At 45.1% G+C, this 15,387-nt stretch overlaps 1 protein-coding gene across 1 annotated transcript in view; it reads right to left on the reverse strand.

Moving 5' to 3' along the window:
- The window catches only part of ASS1 (argininosuccinate synthase 1), a gene marked incomplete at its 5' end in the record, with an annotated part of 32,980 nt that extends 21,584 nt beyond the window's left edge, over nt 1-11,396 (reverse strand). Inside the window, 7 exons of the mRNA XM_081340102.1 lie at nt 382-412; nt 611-681; nt 4,917-4,991; nt 6,507-6,563; nt 9,319-9,507; nt 10,061-10,129; nt 11,289-11,396. Coding sequence (XP_081196228.1) covers nt 382-412; nt 611-681; nt 4,917-4,991; nt 6,507-6,563; nt 9,319-9,507; nt 10,061-10,129; nt 11,289-11,396 — 600 coding nt within the window. The remainder of the gene's footprint in view (nt 1-381; nt 413-610; nt 682-4,916; nt 4,992-6,506; nt 6,564-9,318; nt 9,508-10,060; nt 10,130-11,288) is intronic.
- Nucleotides 11,397-15,387: the final 3,991 nt, after the last annotated feature.

Here is a 15,387-nt window from a genome sequence, read left to right on the forward strand (position 1 = left end):
AAATGGGGCAAAGCTCACTTAAGAAATGCCTCACTTAGCAGCAGGAATTTGGGACTCCATTGTGGTCGTAGGTTGAGAGCACAACTTACGGATAGACTGGTATTCTGTGATCTTGGTGCGATCTTGATGATTAGCAAGATGACCGTTAAGAACGTGATGTTTCCTTGCCCCAAATTAAAGTCTTGATTTATTTTCACTAATGCTGCTGTTTTGCATTGGGCTAAGCTCTCACCAAAGCCAGCGTCTGGTTTGCACGATGCGAAACTGACCCCATGGGCTTTATTTATTAAACCATGGTTAAGGCAACCTTGGGGCGGGGGAATATCACGGGGCTCAGGAAGATCCCCAGATGTTTCCCCAAGCCATCTGCGGTCCTCTTACCTTGGGGTTCTCCAAAATGCCACCTTCATAGCTTCGGAGGATGGAGATCCCAGCAGAAAGAAGAAGGAAAAAAGAGCGACATGTAAGTGAGTCATTAGCATCACCAGAAAACTTGATGAGGGAACGGGGCAGACTATCCTCATCCTCAGCTGCAAAAGTCTCAGGGGGATCTCCCACGAACAGGTCAAAAGTAGGGTCTCAATCCAACAAGGTCCTCCCTGGTCCTCACCTGATATGCATAAGGTTTTCGTCCATACTCCAAGGATTAGACGGTGTGGCAGGAACTGGAATTCCATGATCCTGAAACAACATGGAGGGGATTAATGAAATTGAATGAAAAGGAGGACCAGGGGTGACATGACAGCAGTCTTCCAACATCTGAGGGGCTGCCACAAAGAAGAGGGGGGTCGACCTAGTCAAAGTACCTGAAAGCAGAAAAAGAAGTGAGGAGGAGGAGGAGGAGGAGGAGGAGGAGGAGGAGGAGGAGGAGGAGATCTACCTGTAGCTTTGGTTCCATCTCTGCCTGCTTCCTTCCTTCCAACACATGCATTGGTGATCCTCCACTTTCTACACCCATCTTCTCTTCTCTTCCCATCCTTCCTCCCCCCCCCCGCCCCACCATACGGAGACAGTCATAAACCCAAGATCTCTTACAAGGTCACTCCACCAGTCAATTAGCTGGAGATGTTTCTCCAAGTGAAATGGTCTGTGAAAACTAAGCACCGGGCACAGAAATTAGCAGGAAAGTAGCAGTAACACCATGCTAAGCTTGTCAAGCCAAAGAAACAGCGGGACGTGGCGCTAAAGAAAAGCCAGCGCTGCAAGTATTTCGTCCAGATTACATTTCCGGTTCCCTCGTTCAAGCTGTCCTTCTCCAGTCTGGCCTTGGGTTCGACATTTCACAAGGATGACCTGCTTGCGAAAAATCTCCTTCCTTGATGGGTTTGTCTCACTGTGGTTGCAAAATTTGCTCCAGATTGTTCTGGAAAGTCAGCAGAACGGGAAGTCCCAGGTAATGATGCAATAGGGTCTATTTATAGGGAAGCTGATAGCAGCTTTAATTGCTTCAGTTCAGACAATTTGGAATGTAAGACATTTCAGAAATAATATGGCTTTGTGGTTAGGCCGACTGGGAGGGTTGTTAGAAGGCTCAAACTAGCAAGCTCATCAGAGAGAGAGAGAGAGAGAGAGAGAGAGAGAGAGAGAGAGAGAGAGAAACAAGGTTAATTTTGCACAGTTAAGCCAAATGATTGTTTCATTTTGGTTAAGCTCGTTCTATGCGTCCTCAGCTACTGCAGTTTCACAGCTTATTCATTTATTTATCCAATGTATAAAGGTAAAAGGTAAAGGTTCCCCCGCACATGTGTGCTAGTCGTTTCCGACTCTAGGGGCCGGTGCTCATCTCCGTTTCAAAGCCGAAGAGCCAGCGCTTGTCCGAGGACGTCTCCATGGTCATGTGGCCGGCATGACTAGACGCCAAAGGCGCACGGAACGCTGTTACCTTCCTACCGTAGTAGTCCCTATTTTTCTACTTGCATTTTTTACGTGCTTTCGAACTGCTAGGTTGGCAGAAGCTGGGACGAGTAACAGGCGCTCACTCTGCTACGCGGCACTCGGGATTCGACCCGCCAAACTGCCGACCATCTGATCGACAAGCTCAATGTATGGGGCTGCCCATCTCAAGTGACTCTCAGAATTAAATTAAAATAGAAACAATTAAAACATTTTATAATGACAGTTGAACTACACGTCAGCCAAGAAACATCGGAGCCAAATCGCTAGTACAATTAAAAAAGCTCTGGAGTTTTATGAACGTACAAAGAAGCAGTTTGCACGGCCAGCTATGGCGAGCAAAACTACTGCATCGTGCTGCGTGAAGCCCCAGTTAGCATGATTTAATCAATAAATTGCAACTAAGTCTTTCAGTTAACCACGATAATTAGGGTCCCTTCAGCAAATCCAGGAGAGATTAGAAAATAAACTCTAGGCTTCCTTCTGCTACTCCAGACAAGGACAGAGGAATTGTAGAATCATAAAAATCATAGAAAACCGTCATAAATAATGAATCAGTTGCCAAGCATCTGAATTTTGATCACATGACCTTGAGGATGCTGCAACGGTCCTAAGTGTGAAAAACGGTCATAGGTCACTTTTTCCCCCCCAATGCCTTTGCAACTTTGAACGGTCACTAAACGAACTGCCGTAACTTGAGGACTAGCTGTACAGAGGTGTGCCTGTTGCATTGCTTTCGTCTTCAAGTTTATGATGCGTGGGAAACTCCGCGCAGGCAAGCAGACCCCAGGGGTGCTCTTTTCCTGCCCTGTTGTCACAGTAGGCCCGGCACACACCAGGCAGCCAACCACGGTGCCCAAAAGAGAGTGGGGGGGGGGGAACCCCTGAGTTACTCCATTAGTTTTTAAGAGCTTATTAGTCAATTAAAGTTCTCCTTTGTTTCTGCTGAATGGGCTACACTGAGCGATGCGAGCAGGCGGAGTGGGGAGGCCGCCCCACCCTCTACTGGGACCACCTCCCCTTCCCTGGCCCCAGCCTAAAGACTCCACGTACACTTGACAAGCTCCGTTGGAACCACAAGACGGGGTTTCTTCTGGCTAATAGGAGAAGGCACTCTGCTCAGTGGGTGTATCTCAACCTGGGCAACCTGAAGATGGGCGGACTTCAACTCCCAGAATTCCCCAGCCAGCATGCTTTAGGAGGCATGGGTTTTAACTCTCAGAATCCCCAGCATGCTGGCTAGGGAATCCTGGGAGCTGAAGTCCGCCCATCTTCAAGTTGCCCAGGTTGAGAAATTCTGACTTATATGATTAGGGATTGCAACTGCTCCCGTCACGAGGATTGTCTCCGTAAAGTTGGCAAAAAAAGTGTTTATGACTGATCAGCAGGAAACGATGAAGGCAAGTTAATTGCAGGAAACAAACCAGCAGAGGAAGAGGAGGAAGAGGAGGAGGAAGAGGAGGAGGAGGAAGAGGAAGAGGAGGAGGAGTTGTTATTGTGAGAAAAGACTCAATGATAATCCCAAAAGTTGGTTCCACATGTGAGAGGTTCTCCTGCTTCCTAGGCCACTGGACAAAATAAAATAAGTAAAAGAAAATAATTAATACAATACAATACAATACAATACAATACAATACAATACAATACAATACAATACAATACAACACAATACAATACAACGCAAGGGTAAAAATTGCACTGTCTTAGAACAGGGTGGGAAAATTTACACCTGGGGTGCTCTGAGCCTTGAGAAGCATTCTGCTTGCAACTGTTGTAAATTGCAACTGGGTTGGGGAACCAGGTCGAAAGGAAGAGAGGAAATCTCTGCAACATCTCAGGTGCTGCTTAGAATCCGAGAACAATATTGGGCAAATGAATGGAGGGCGAACGTGTTTTTCCATTAAGCGCCCCATTTCTCTCTCACACTCCCTCCCTCCCTCCCTCTCACACAAACACACAGACACAAGCATTGTAGTGTCCGCAAAAGTCCTCTTAATTGCTTTACTCCTTCCTTAAAGCTTTTTCAGCAAAGACAGGCAGAGCCAGGAATAAAAGGTTGGGGGGGGGGAGGAGAGCCGGACCACGCTCCATTTTCCATATAATAAGTGCCCTAATTAAAAACACGCGTACGCCCCTGCCTTAACAACTCGCCTACTTGACAATTTGTTTGGCAACATATGGGGGACTCTTGTAAATTTCCCCTCGAGGCAATACATAACAGATGGCAGGAAAAATAAAGGGGGGAAAAGCAGCAACCCCAAGATGCACGTGTTTTCCAAGTTCAGGGTGGATGGATGGGCATGTTTGCAAATGTTTGCAAACACAAAATAAATGAATAAAAAGCAAAAGGGCTGAACCTTTTTTTTTTCTTTCCCTGCACCCAGCTTTCAATTTTGGGACCTTGGAAATCATTTACTCTGCTTTAGATAGCAAGACAAAAATATAGCTAGATAGATACGTGGGACTTCAAGCAATTTTCTGGTTTATACACAAACACTTCTTTTCTTTTTGATTGATTGAACACAGTTGTCAAGCCTTTCTGGAGAAGAAGAGGGCTCCTGGGGAGGGTGATGCAAAACTCCTAATATGTTTTATTGTGACTTGTTCTGGAGGAGGAGGAGGAGGAGGAGGAGGAGGAGGAGGAGGAGGAGGAGGAGAGGGAGGGAGGGAGGGAGGGAGGGAGGGAGGGAGGGAGGAAGGAAGGAGAAAAATAGAAAATATCCAGGGAGGGAGAGAGGAAGGAAGGAAGGAAGGAAGGAAGGAAGGAAGGAAGGAAGGAAGGAAGGAAGGAAGGAAGGAAGGAAGGAAGGAAGGAAGGAAGGAAGGATATGCTGTAACTTTGAATGGTCACTCAGTGGCCACTCGTAAGACAAGGACTACCTGGAAACCCCACCCTCAAATACCACGAAGGATTCCAGGAAATGGTTATGATGCCGATGGCTGGTAGCTTGTGGGCTAGGGAGAAACGGGGGGGGGGGGACCAGGAAGCATGGGGGGGGGGGGAAAGATTAAAATTCTGGTACCTTAGCATATTGCATGAGGTCGCTGCGTCCTTGGAAGCGGGTATAAAATTCGGGCATTCTCCACGGCGCAATGATCTGCATATACCATGGAAATAAAGTTGGTTATGGCACTAACCGAGAGGCAGTTTGGTGCAGTGGTGAAGGCATCAGACTGTATTTTGAAGACAGGAAGGAAGGAAGGAAGGAAGGAAGGAAGGAAGGAAGGAAGGAAGGAAGGAAGGAAGGAAGGAAGGAAGGAAGGAAGGAAGGAAAATTGAAAGATGCTAAGCTCAAGAAAGGGAGGGAGGGAGGGAGGGAAGAGATAAAAAAGAGGGAGGGTGGAAGAAAGGGAAGGGAAAATTAAAAATTCTTGGACCCTGGAAAGCCAGGCTCCTTAATTAAAAACCCAGATATTATTAGTATTATTATGAATACTAGTACTAGGCAGCCGATGGCCTCTGGTCATAGTTTCATAGATAGTTCCTGACCAGATTCCTCAAAAACCTTCAACAACAGCAGAGCTTCTTATGCGCTGGAAAAATGCTTAAAAATTGGACAGCCGTTTGCCTGGAATGGCACGGGGTCTCCTGGTCGAGCAGGGGGTCGGACTAGAAGACCTCCGAGGTCCCTCCCAACTCCGTTACTCTACGTTCTGCGTTCCACGAAGTTCAGAGATGGATCTATCTCAAAAGTAGCCCAGGTTGAACCGTCCAGCACAGTCAAACAGTGGCGCAGGAAAACTTCTTTGACATTTTGCATGAGGTCACAAAATGCTCTACAATCCTTTTGAGGTCATAAAATGTTTTATGAAGTTTCCCAGAGGTCAATTCCACAGGAGTCAGCTCAGATTTGGGGATGCATTCTGTAAGTTAGTCCATCTGAAGCTCCTTCGTTCAGAAAGTTTTGCCTTAAGGTTTACCATTTCACCCGATTAAAGGTAAGAGACACAAGAGTTTTAGTAGTATGTAGCTTAATTAGCCGGTATTAATGTTGTATTTCTTTGTATGTTCCGCCTTGTTCTACATTCTTTTCCAAAGCTGCGGTGACTGGAGTTTAACCGAAACTCATAAAAGCACTTGCAAAAATTCTAAATTGAGGCTAAAACTGACCCAGTTCAGTCTGAGGGATCAAAAATAATTCAATTTGAACCCGTTTTTTAAAATAAAAAAAAAATAGCAACCACCAGCTAACCCACGATCAAAAAAGACATTCTAACTTTTGCTAAGTCCCTGGGATGCTTTAATTGACCCTTTCTAACAGCCCAAACTATCTCAGGAGGTATCAGCAGATCGTTTGGTTTCCACCCCATTTTTGCCCTGAGCAAGATGAAAAATAATCCCCACCTTGCAAAAGGCTTTGAGATCACCTTTGTTTGGAGAGATTAACAGGGAGACTTAAAGGGCTGCTGGCTTTGAAGTGCTGCCTGCTTACCCCAAACACCCCTTCCAGAAAGGCAGAATTACCTATTGAATTTGGGCAGAGAACGTGGTGGGTAACCTGAACTCCTGGGGCTGATGGCAGCCACATCAAAGCTGCCGTCAGATGGGGAGGTTTAGTGGGACAGAAGGGGACTGAAACATTCGGTGTTGTGTGGCACAAATTGTGCCTTACCTTGATCCGAGGAGAGAGAGCGTAGTAGGTGAGCTCAAACCGAATCTGATCGTTGCCCTAAAGGAAGAGGAGGGTAAAGGATTAAGCACAATTGCAAATCATTTAGCCCAACAGAAGCAGTTTGGGATTGCTTTTGTTTGGGAACCTCTCCCTCATTTTTTTTCCTGCCCTGGAATCACCTGGTTGTCTCCCATCCAGCCAATACGGTTAGTCCCCGATTTACGACCCCTTCGTTTGAATTTACAACAGTGCTGGCAATTTTTCCTCGTGGTTACGAGTTACGTGAGCAAACTTTGGGCACTTGGCAACCGGCAGATAGTTCAGGGCTGCCTATATTCTCTACATTTTAACCAGGTAACGCAGTTCAGAAAAGTTGTTTAAGAGTCGGGTTCGAATCCTACTTGACAAGGAAACTTTGAGCTCGTCTTGGGGGTTCCTTTGAAAGACCCACAGCTCCAGATTCACTTTTTGTTTTTCAGACGGGGGAGGGAAGGTGGGGGTTACCAGTCCAGACTGATAAGTTTCCATCCGTTGTTTCTTGTCCTGCCTTCAGGTGCTTTGCAGAAGAGGTTGACACCCCCCCTTCTTTGTGGCTGCCCCTCAGATACTGGAACACTTCTATCCTGTTCCCCCCTCGCCCTTCTCTTCATTAGACTAGACACCCCCAATTCCAGCAACCGTTCTTTATGTTTTAGCTTCCCCTCCTCATCTTTGTTGCTCTTCTCTGCACTCTGCACTCTTTCTAGAGTCCCCACGTCTTTTCCCTTTGGTGGTCGCCCTTGAACAGCACCTTCACTCTTTCTGGAGATTGTCATGACCACTAAGAGCAACCGAGATTATCGTGGCTTGCAGGAGCCTCCAGAGGCGGAGACAGAAGACCTTGGAGCCAACATCTAACAGGGTTTCCTTCTCCCATCTGTTTCTCAGTCATGGAGCCTCACACAGATGGTGCCCGGAGCGCTGAAGAAATTGGCCGTGCAGAGCAGGGACCAGCCAGCTTTGGGGGCTCAGATTACTACAGGGAGGGGGGGTGGCTGCCCCCCAACCCATTTGCCTACAAGCCAAGCTTAGTTGATAGGAGAATGGAAAATGTTTCCAAGGGTCTTTCTGAAGCTCAGCCCTGGGAAAAGAGCCGAGATAATATTTCTTAGGAGGCAAAAGGCACGTTGGAATTCCACTCGGCGTGGCCTTAAATGTACGTAAATAGGCCTTTGGCCGTCTGAGAAATATTGAGAAATATTGAACTGGAGTTGAGCGGAATTAAACTCTGCTAGAGTTGACCTCAGCTAGAGTCAATTTTTGGCTTAAGACTAGACTCTCAAGATTTAACTTTAATTAAGCTTCTATGCTGCCCAGTATTATTCATTTATATCCTGCCTTTATTATTTTTACAAATAATTCAAAGTGGCGAACCTATCCCACGTACCTTCCTCCCATTTTCTTCCCAACAACAATCCTGTGAGGTGGGCAGGGCTGAGAGGGAGAGACTGGCCGAAAGTCACCCAGCTGGTTTTCATGCCTAAGGCAGGACTAGAACTCACCGTCTCCTGGTGATTGGTCCACAGTCACCCAGCCAACGTCCATGCCTAAAGCGGGACTAGAACTCCCAATTTTTTGCTATCAGTTCAGAATATTGGGGTTTTTTTAAAAAAATAAATAAATCTGAGATTCTTTTTGCAAACTCCCAAACCTCACACTGCAACTATACATGAGCAAAATCAGCACCACACCTCTTTTCTTTTCAGAAAACCTGATTCTGAAATCTTTCTCTGCCCCTTCTGGGCTATTTCCATTCTTCCAAAGAAGCAAACTTTTTAAGCAAAGGAATCTTGGTAAAAGTAAGTCTTTGCTGCCCCCTTGTGGGTCAATGTGTGCCACACACATTTTTAAAAACACTGGGGAAAAACGCCTGTAACTGTAAAGTGCTATTACTCCAACAGCAGGAATATACTGTAATAGCCAGGTTTGTTTTTAATTCGAATTTTAGAATGGGATTAAAAAAAGTAATACTAAAATGCCATCAGTTTTATAACCCAATCTTCTACTGTGAATATTTCACTGTGGTAATTTAAAGCTATCGCAATCTGCTCCGTCTGTTGTCGACCTGGAAGTTGTGCTTTTGTAGGCAGCCAAAATGAAAGCAAAGATTCTTAAAAGTAGGAAACTGTTTTTAATTTGTTTCCTCTTTCCTGGTTTCCAAACTGAGGAACAAGCAAAGGGAAAAGGCATCAAGGGAGCTTAAATATTTGCAGCTAAATGGGAATCTGTGAAATTCAAAGCCATTAAACCCATTTTTGCCTGCGCGCTTAAGCTTCTCGGCTGTCCTACGAAAATCCTGTCCACCTCAACCTGGTTTAGCTGATTTTTAACAAGCGCTGTCCAGATACGCACATTCTTTTTTCCTTGAATTATTCAGCATTACTCAGAAGGACAAAATTCAACAAGATGACTTGGCCAGGACCTTGGCTAACTTTGCTCAAGTTGGAAACTCAGATGTGTGTTTCCTGCAAATTTTGGTTCCCGCGTTCTAGAAACGTAGGTAGACCTTCTTCCCTCAGCCCAGATTCCAGAAGGGTTTTGTCAAGAACGTCGTTTCAGTCAAGTCCACTGAGAAGATGAACAGGGGAAGACTTTAAAGCATCACCAATAAAGGAGAACATTTTCTAGGCTCAGGGTTGAAATGTGGGGTCCTTTACCCAGCTAGCACTGATGATGTTACCTAGTTTGGGTCATGAAATGTCTGCAAGCAAGCCAGCAAGCTCAGAGGGCACCCAGGAATCCATCGTTAAAGCATCAGCCTGGCTAAACCTACTTTGCCTGTCGCTCCATGAGAAACGAACTGGGCCCCCTCCCGCAAGGCGATGGCTATCTGCTTGCGGGCGATACATGGCCGCGCCAAGGACGTGCCAAGGAGGTACCGGTCTTCATAGAGAGCCCCAGCTTGGACAGCTGGCCAGATAAACTCTTCTACAAATTCTCTGCTGAGGTCTTCAATGTAAACCTGAAACGCAGAATATAGAATACGCAAGAATAGGGCTGGAAGGGACCTTGGAGGTCTTCTAGTCCAACCCACTCCTGCTGAAGCAAGGAGACCCTAGGCCAGGGGTCGGCAACCTCGGCTCTTTTATGACTCGTGGACTTCAACTCCCAGAATTCCTGAGCCAGCTATGCTGGCTCAGGAATTCTGGGAGTTGAAGTCCACGAGTCATAAAAGAGCCGAGGTTGCCGACCCCTGCCGTAGGCTATTCCAGTCAAATAGGCTGGCCAATCTCTTCTTATAAAAACCTCCACTGATGGAAGAAGGATTTTTTTCCTGGTAATTACCTAATTTCTAATTGTTTTTAAACTGTTTGCTTCCTCCACAAGGTTCCAAAAGGATTCTGTTTGGCCACCTCTAACACAGAGAGGGTAAAATACTGCCGAATGAAAAGCATGGCGGTTGGAGAATTTTGGGAGTTGCTGTCCACGTATCTTTTAACAAACCATTCTCCTTTTTGCAAACCATGATTAAACAAACCCGAGGCTAGGTGTAGCAGGCAAAACTAAACGCTCACCTTTTTGGCACCCAAAGAGAGAGCTTTCATTCTCGCCTTTTCAAAGTTTTCATCTTGCCCAATGTTGGCCTGGAATATATTTAAGACAAAAAAGGAAAAAGAAAAGAAAGAAAATAACTCCTAGAAGGAAATCTGACCACCCACCCCCACCCCCCTTTACTGGTTTTATCCCCTTTTGGGTTCTGTCTGCGTGCTTTTAAGGGAACAATGGCACCAAGGCTTTAATTGTACAAAGGAATCTCATCTTTTGGGGCATCTTAGCATGTCCTGGACAGTTTCAGAAAGTCCTCAAACTAGGAAAGGGGGGCTGCTGAATTTTGGAAGGGCAGAGCCGTTTCCCATCTTGGAGGCACAAAAATTAAGGGAAGAAATTAGGGGAAGGAGAAGAGGGAAGGGAAGGGAAGGGAAGGGAAGGGAAGGGAAGGGAAGGGGTCTCCAGCTCAGCCATTTAGACAATGTTCCTGCAGGGGACACAATAGCAGAATTTGTCCTTGTGTGGCAGTACAAAACAAGTCCAAAAAACAAATAAGAAAAAAAAGTAACTCCAAAGGGGTAAAGTTCTCCGTTAAGCAGGGCTGGATGCATCGTAAGACAGTCTGAACCTTGTCTTGACAAATAAGGTTTTTTTTTATTTTTTATGATTCTTCATTCTTGAAATTCCTTTGACACTTTCTGGCTTGCAACTTTTTTTAATCACAGATATTTATTCTCAGGTCCTGGATTTTTGTGTGTGTCCATTTAAACGGTCCCAAGTCTTTTAAAATGAAATTTATATTTAATTAAAACTACTTTTGCTCCCCTCAGGACCCGGAAGCAGGATTGGTTATCAAATCCCATCATTCCCAGCCACGCTTCTATCTAGTTAGGTGCCAACCAATCAGTTTTGCCCCCTGAAAGATAAGGCTGAAGTTGAGATTCTTGGTCCCGGTTTGTGGCTGATGGTTCCGCTCTGAACCGCTCACGAGACAAGACTTAGACCTGTTGAACTTCTACCTGTGCTCCCTGCAACCTTCACAGTCAATCCATTGCCGTACCTCTTAAACTGGGCAACTTTAAGATAGGTGGACTTCAACTCCCAGAATGCCCAGGATGCATGCTGGGAAATTTGGAAGTGGAAGTTCCCGCCTCCTAAAGGATGCTGGTGGGGGAATTCTGGGAGCTGAAGTCCACCCGTAAAGTTGCCAAGTTTGAAAAACCCTCATTTAGAGACCTTGAAAAATTGTCTTACCATGTAAGCGATGACATCGTAACCTTGCTCTTTTAGCCAAACCAGGATGCAGGACGTATCCAAACCACCACTGTATGCCAGGATCACGAGGCCTTTGGACTGAGACATTGAGTCTATAATAACCATAATAATACTTTATTGGACTTATATATGCCGCCTGAAGGACAATTCAAGAAAATTCTCCATCAGATAAACAGGCAGAGTCTGGAGATCTTCAGAATCCAACGGCTTTTTTCCAGGATTTGCAGCTCACTTAACAACAGAGCGGTCTGCTTAACTATGTCAAAAACGTTCACAGACTTCCTTAACCACCATTTTGCTTAGCGGTGGAAATTCTGATTACGATTGTGGACACAAATCAAGGACAACCTGTATTCATAGAATAATTGATCCAGGTCTTTTGGACGCTCAATTCAACCACCCATCTCATGAAGCCGCTGTAAGAGCCGTACCAGAAAGACTGGAGGACCAAATATTTGCACCTGCGCAGGTCTTGAACCCACGGAACTCACCAACACAAGATTCAACACGAGCATGATGGTCCTGGCTCAAAAAAAAATTACTTAATTCACAACCTCAGGAATGGGCTCCCTCCTTCTAATACAACTTCCGGAACCCCTCATCCTCACTGTGGCTGATGGGAGTTGTAATTCATCAGCCTATGCACTTTGTATGGTCTCCACCCCATCCTCCCATATGCAAATTATCTGCAAATACAGGTAGTCCTCTACTTACAACCACAACTGACCCCCAAACTTCTATTGCTAGGCGAGAGGGTTGTTAAGCGAGTTTTGCCCTATTTTAACAGCATAACAGAGTGGGAAGGGACCTTGGAGGTCTTCTAGTCCAACCCCCTGCTCAAGCAGGAGACAGATTAATGGCTGTCCAGTCTCTTCTTAAAAGCCTCCAGTGATGGGGCATCCACAACTTCTTGTGGCAAGCCGTTCCACCAGTTAATTGTTCTCACTCCTGGGAAATTTCACTTTAGCTCTAGGTTGCTTCTCTCCTTGATTAGTTCCCACCCGTTGCTTCTTCTCCTGCCTTCGGGCGCTTAAACTGATTGATAGAATTGACTGAAGGGATCGATTCTATTTTACGGCCTGACCCAATTCAGGAAAAAAAAAAGATTGTCTTATTTTTCCCACAGAGGCTTTTTCAATAGAGGGTGTCCAGCTTGGCCTAGAACTGGGTTGGCAGATTTGGGGCATCATTGGCACCTGCCAAAACAAAGATTTGTCCACTGGCTACTTTAGACAACCCCAGCTTGTACTTTCAGTTCCCTTGTACAAAAGAGCAATTTATTTATTTATTCCGGGCAAGTTGCCGGCTACGGTCTCCTGTTTAAAACTTGGGGCACAGAGAATTTTCGGCTTTTCCGTTTGTTCTGCCAGTTTCTCTCTCTTTCAAAACCATAAATAGAGTTTTGTTCAACAGGTGCGGAAAATTAGAAAAAGGAAGGGAGGAAACGGGATAAGTTGGCCTGTAGGAAATAAATAAAGAGAGGAGGAAAAGAGGGGGGGGGGGAGAGATACAAATTGAAAATCAAAGATGAAAAACGTATCGTGAAAGGAGGAAGAACAAAGAAAAAGAAATTAAAAAGGGCAGGAAAAGATGAAGAAAAATGGAAAAAGAAGAAAAAAATATACCAAGAAGTGGCTCCTGATATTCTTCACGCTTATATTTGAATCTCTCTTTCTAAAGTTACATCATAATATTCTTCTTTTTCTAATCTACTTATCTAAAAAAAATATATAATAGTTAGTTTCTGATCTTCATTGCATCCGTTATGCATGCATTTATATTTTATCCTCTCTATTTATAGTGTGGCTTCCTTCTCGTCATATTCTCTGCTTTCTAATCATCAGGCCCCTTAAATCAGACGCTCATGCTTTCTCCTGAATCCTTCTTAAAACTCTTCCAAACTTCTTTAGAAGTTTTTTGCAACTTCGTTAAAAGGTTTATCCCCCCCCCCATTTTTTGCACAGACACTTACCGTGTTTCGCCTGCAAAAAAACAAATCAGCTGCAGATTAAAGCCCGGGGCTCCTCACCAAATCTCTGTGCTTTGAGCCATCCCAGAATATATACCCCCCCCCCTGCAGTTGTTTAAGGAGGAGGAGCTAGGATGGACACAGTCCAACCTCAGCAACCACCCGTTCCTCTGGCCTTGTGGTCACCATCCTGGCTAGTTTCAAGTGGGGAGACTGAGTTATTTAAACCTCGCCAACAGTTTGGGGGCCAAATTAAGCCAGATGAACCACAGCCAAAAGGGGGGGGGGAAACAAACCCTGCCCTAGTTATTATTTTAACTCTTGCGCCATCCCACACAGCAGCCAGGTGGGGAGAAGAATTTGGCCCGTCTCTTGACGGATCTATACCTCGTGACCAGTCGGGAAGAGATAAGGTCTCATTGCAACAGAGGGTCAGCTGCCTGGGGTCCAAGGGTCTGAGCAGACTGGACATTTCTCCCTTTTTCCGGACCTGTCAGACCTGTCCATATTCCAGGTTCTTCTGCTGGAATTCAGCACCGTTAGGTTATAAAGTAACTGGAATAACTTGATGCTTCGAGAAAGAATTTTAGCCAGCAACAAGCAGAAGCGACTGGGTTTTTTTTTACTGGTTGGGTTTGGAGGCTAAGTGCACGATGAACGACTGAAGGAACTGGGCATGTCTAGTTTAATGAAGAGAAGGACGAGGGGGGACATGATAGCCGTGTTCCAATATTTGGGGGGCTGCCACAAAGAAGAGGGGGGGTCCACCTCTTCTCCAAAGCACCGAAAGGCAGAACAAGAAGCAACAGGTGGGAACTCATCAAAGAGAGAAGCAACCTGGAATTAAGGAGAAGGTTTCCGAGAGTGAGAACAACTAACGGCTTTCCTCCAGGCGTTTTGGGTCCTCCATCACTGAAGGTTTTAAAGAAGAGACTGGACAGCCATTTGTCTGAAATGTTATAGGGTCTCCTGCTTGAGCAGTGGGTTGGACTAGAAGACCTCCAAGGTCCCTTCCAACTGTTATTCTGTATTCTTCCATCTTTCCGTCTTCTCTGTTTTGCAAAGCCTCCATCCAAAGGGTCTATTCTGCTTTAAGATGTATGGACTTCAACTCCCAGAATTCCTAGCTGTGAAATTGAGGGGAACTGAAGTCCACACATCTTAAAACATGCCAACTGGGGAATTCTGGGAGTTGAAGTCCACTGATCTTAAAATTGCCAAGATTGAGGAACACCGTCCTAGAGATTCATTACCTTGCCCTGCCATTACATGTCAGCCAATAAATGGCATCATTTCCTACATTATTAAAACTTGCCCTATTTAATCAGAGAAATGCAGTACCCAGCTGAGCCACGAGGGGGCACTACGTGCTTGATGTGAAACACCATCTGCTATGTTCCAAAGGGGGCATTCTATACTTGTTCGCCATTTGGAGAAATGTATCAAAGCTTTTGTAGGTATTGTTTACTTTCACTTTTCATTTTTAGACAAAATAAATCAATAGATCAAACAAACTTTATTGCAACACCATTGCAATAGTTTCATATTTCTCTAAATGATTAGCCCTTATTCTACCAGAACCCAATTCAGCCTGTTTTCGACTCCTATTGATTTCTAGGTAAATTGCTGAAACTGAAAGTAAGAAATCTAATTAAAAATGCTTTCTTAAAACGGTTTAGCATCTCTGCAGAGCATCTGGGGAATGCAGGAAAATGTATTGCAAAGCGGCGGGGGGTGTGTGTTTCCCTGATGGCTTACCATGGTATTACAATCCCATTGTAATTGTACAATATTAGACTATCCTGTTCTTCTTTGTACGTGCAATACATAGATTGAGCCATAAGGGGGCAAGTTGTCCTTTAAATTCCATTCCATTTCCCTATATTCCATGTCAGTGGTGTACCCAATTGAACCACCAGGGGGCAATATTTCCTATAGATTCCATTATATTGCCTTGTTGCAATTTGAATGCATACAGTACCTAATTTGAGCCACCAGGGCAGTATTTTGTAAGGATTGCTATAAACTCAGTCTCAGTACAGTATTGAAAACAGGACAATATAATAGGAACTACTGCCTCCTAGTGGTTCAATGAGGTATTATATTCTC

Source organism: Vipera berus, assembly GCF_964194415.1.
Source record: "Vipera berus genome assembly, chromosome: 15".
NCBI lineage: Eukaryota > Metazoa > Chordata > Lepidosauria > Squamata > Viperidae > Vipera > Vipera berus.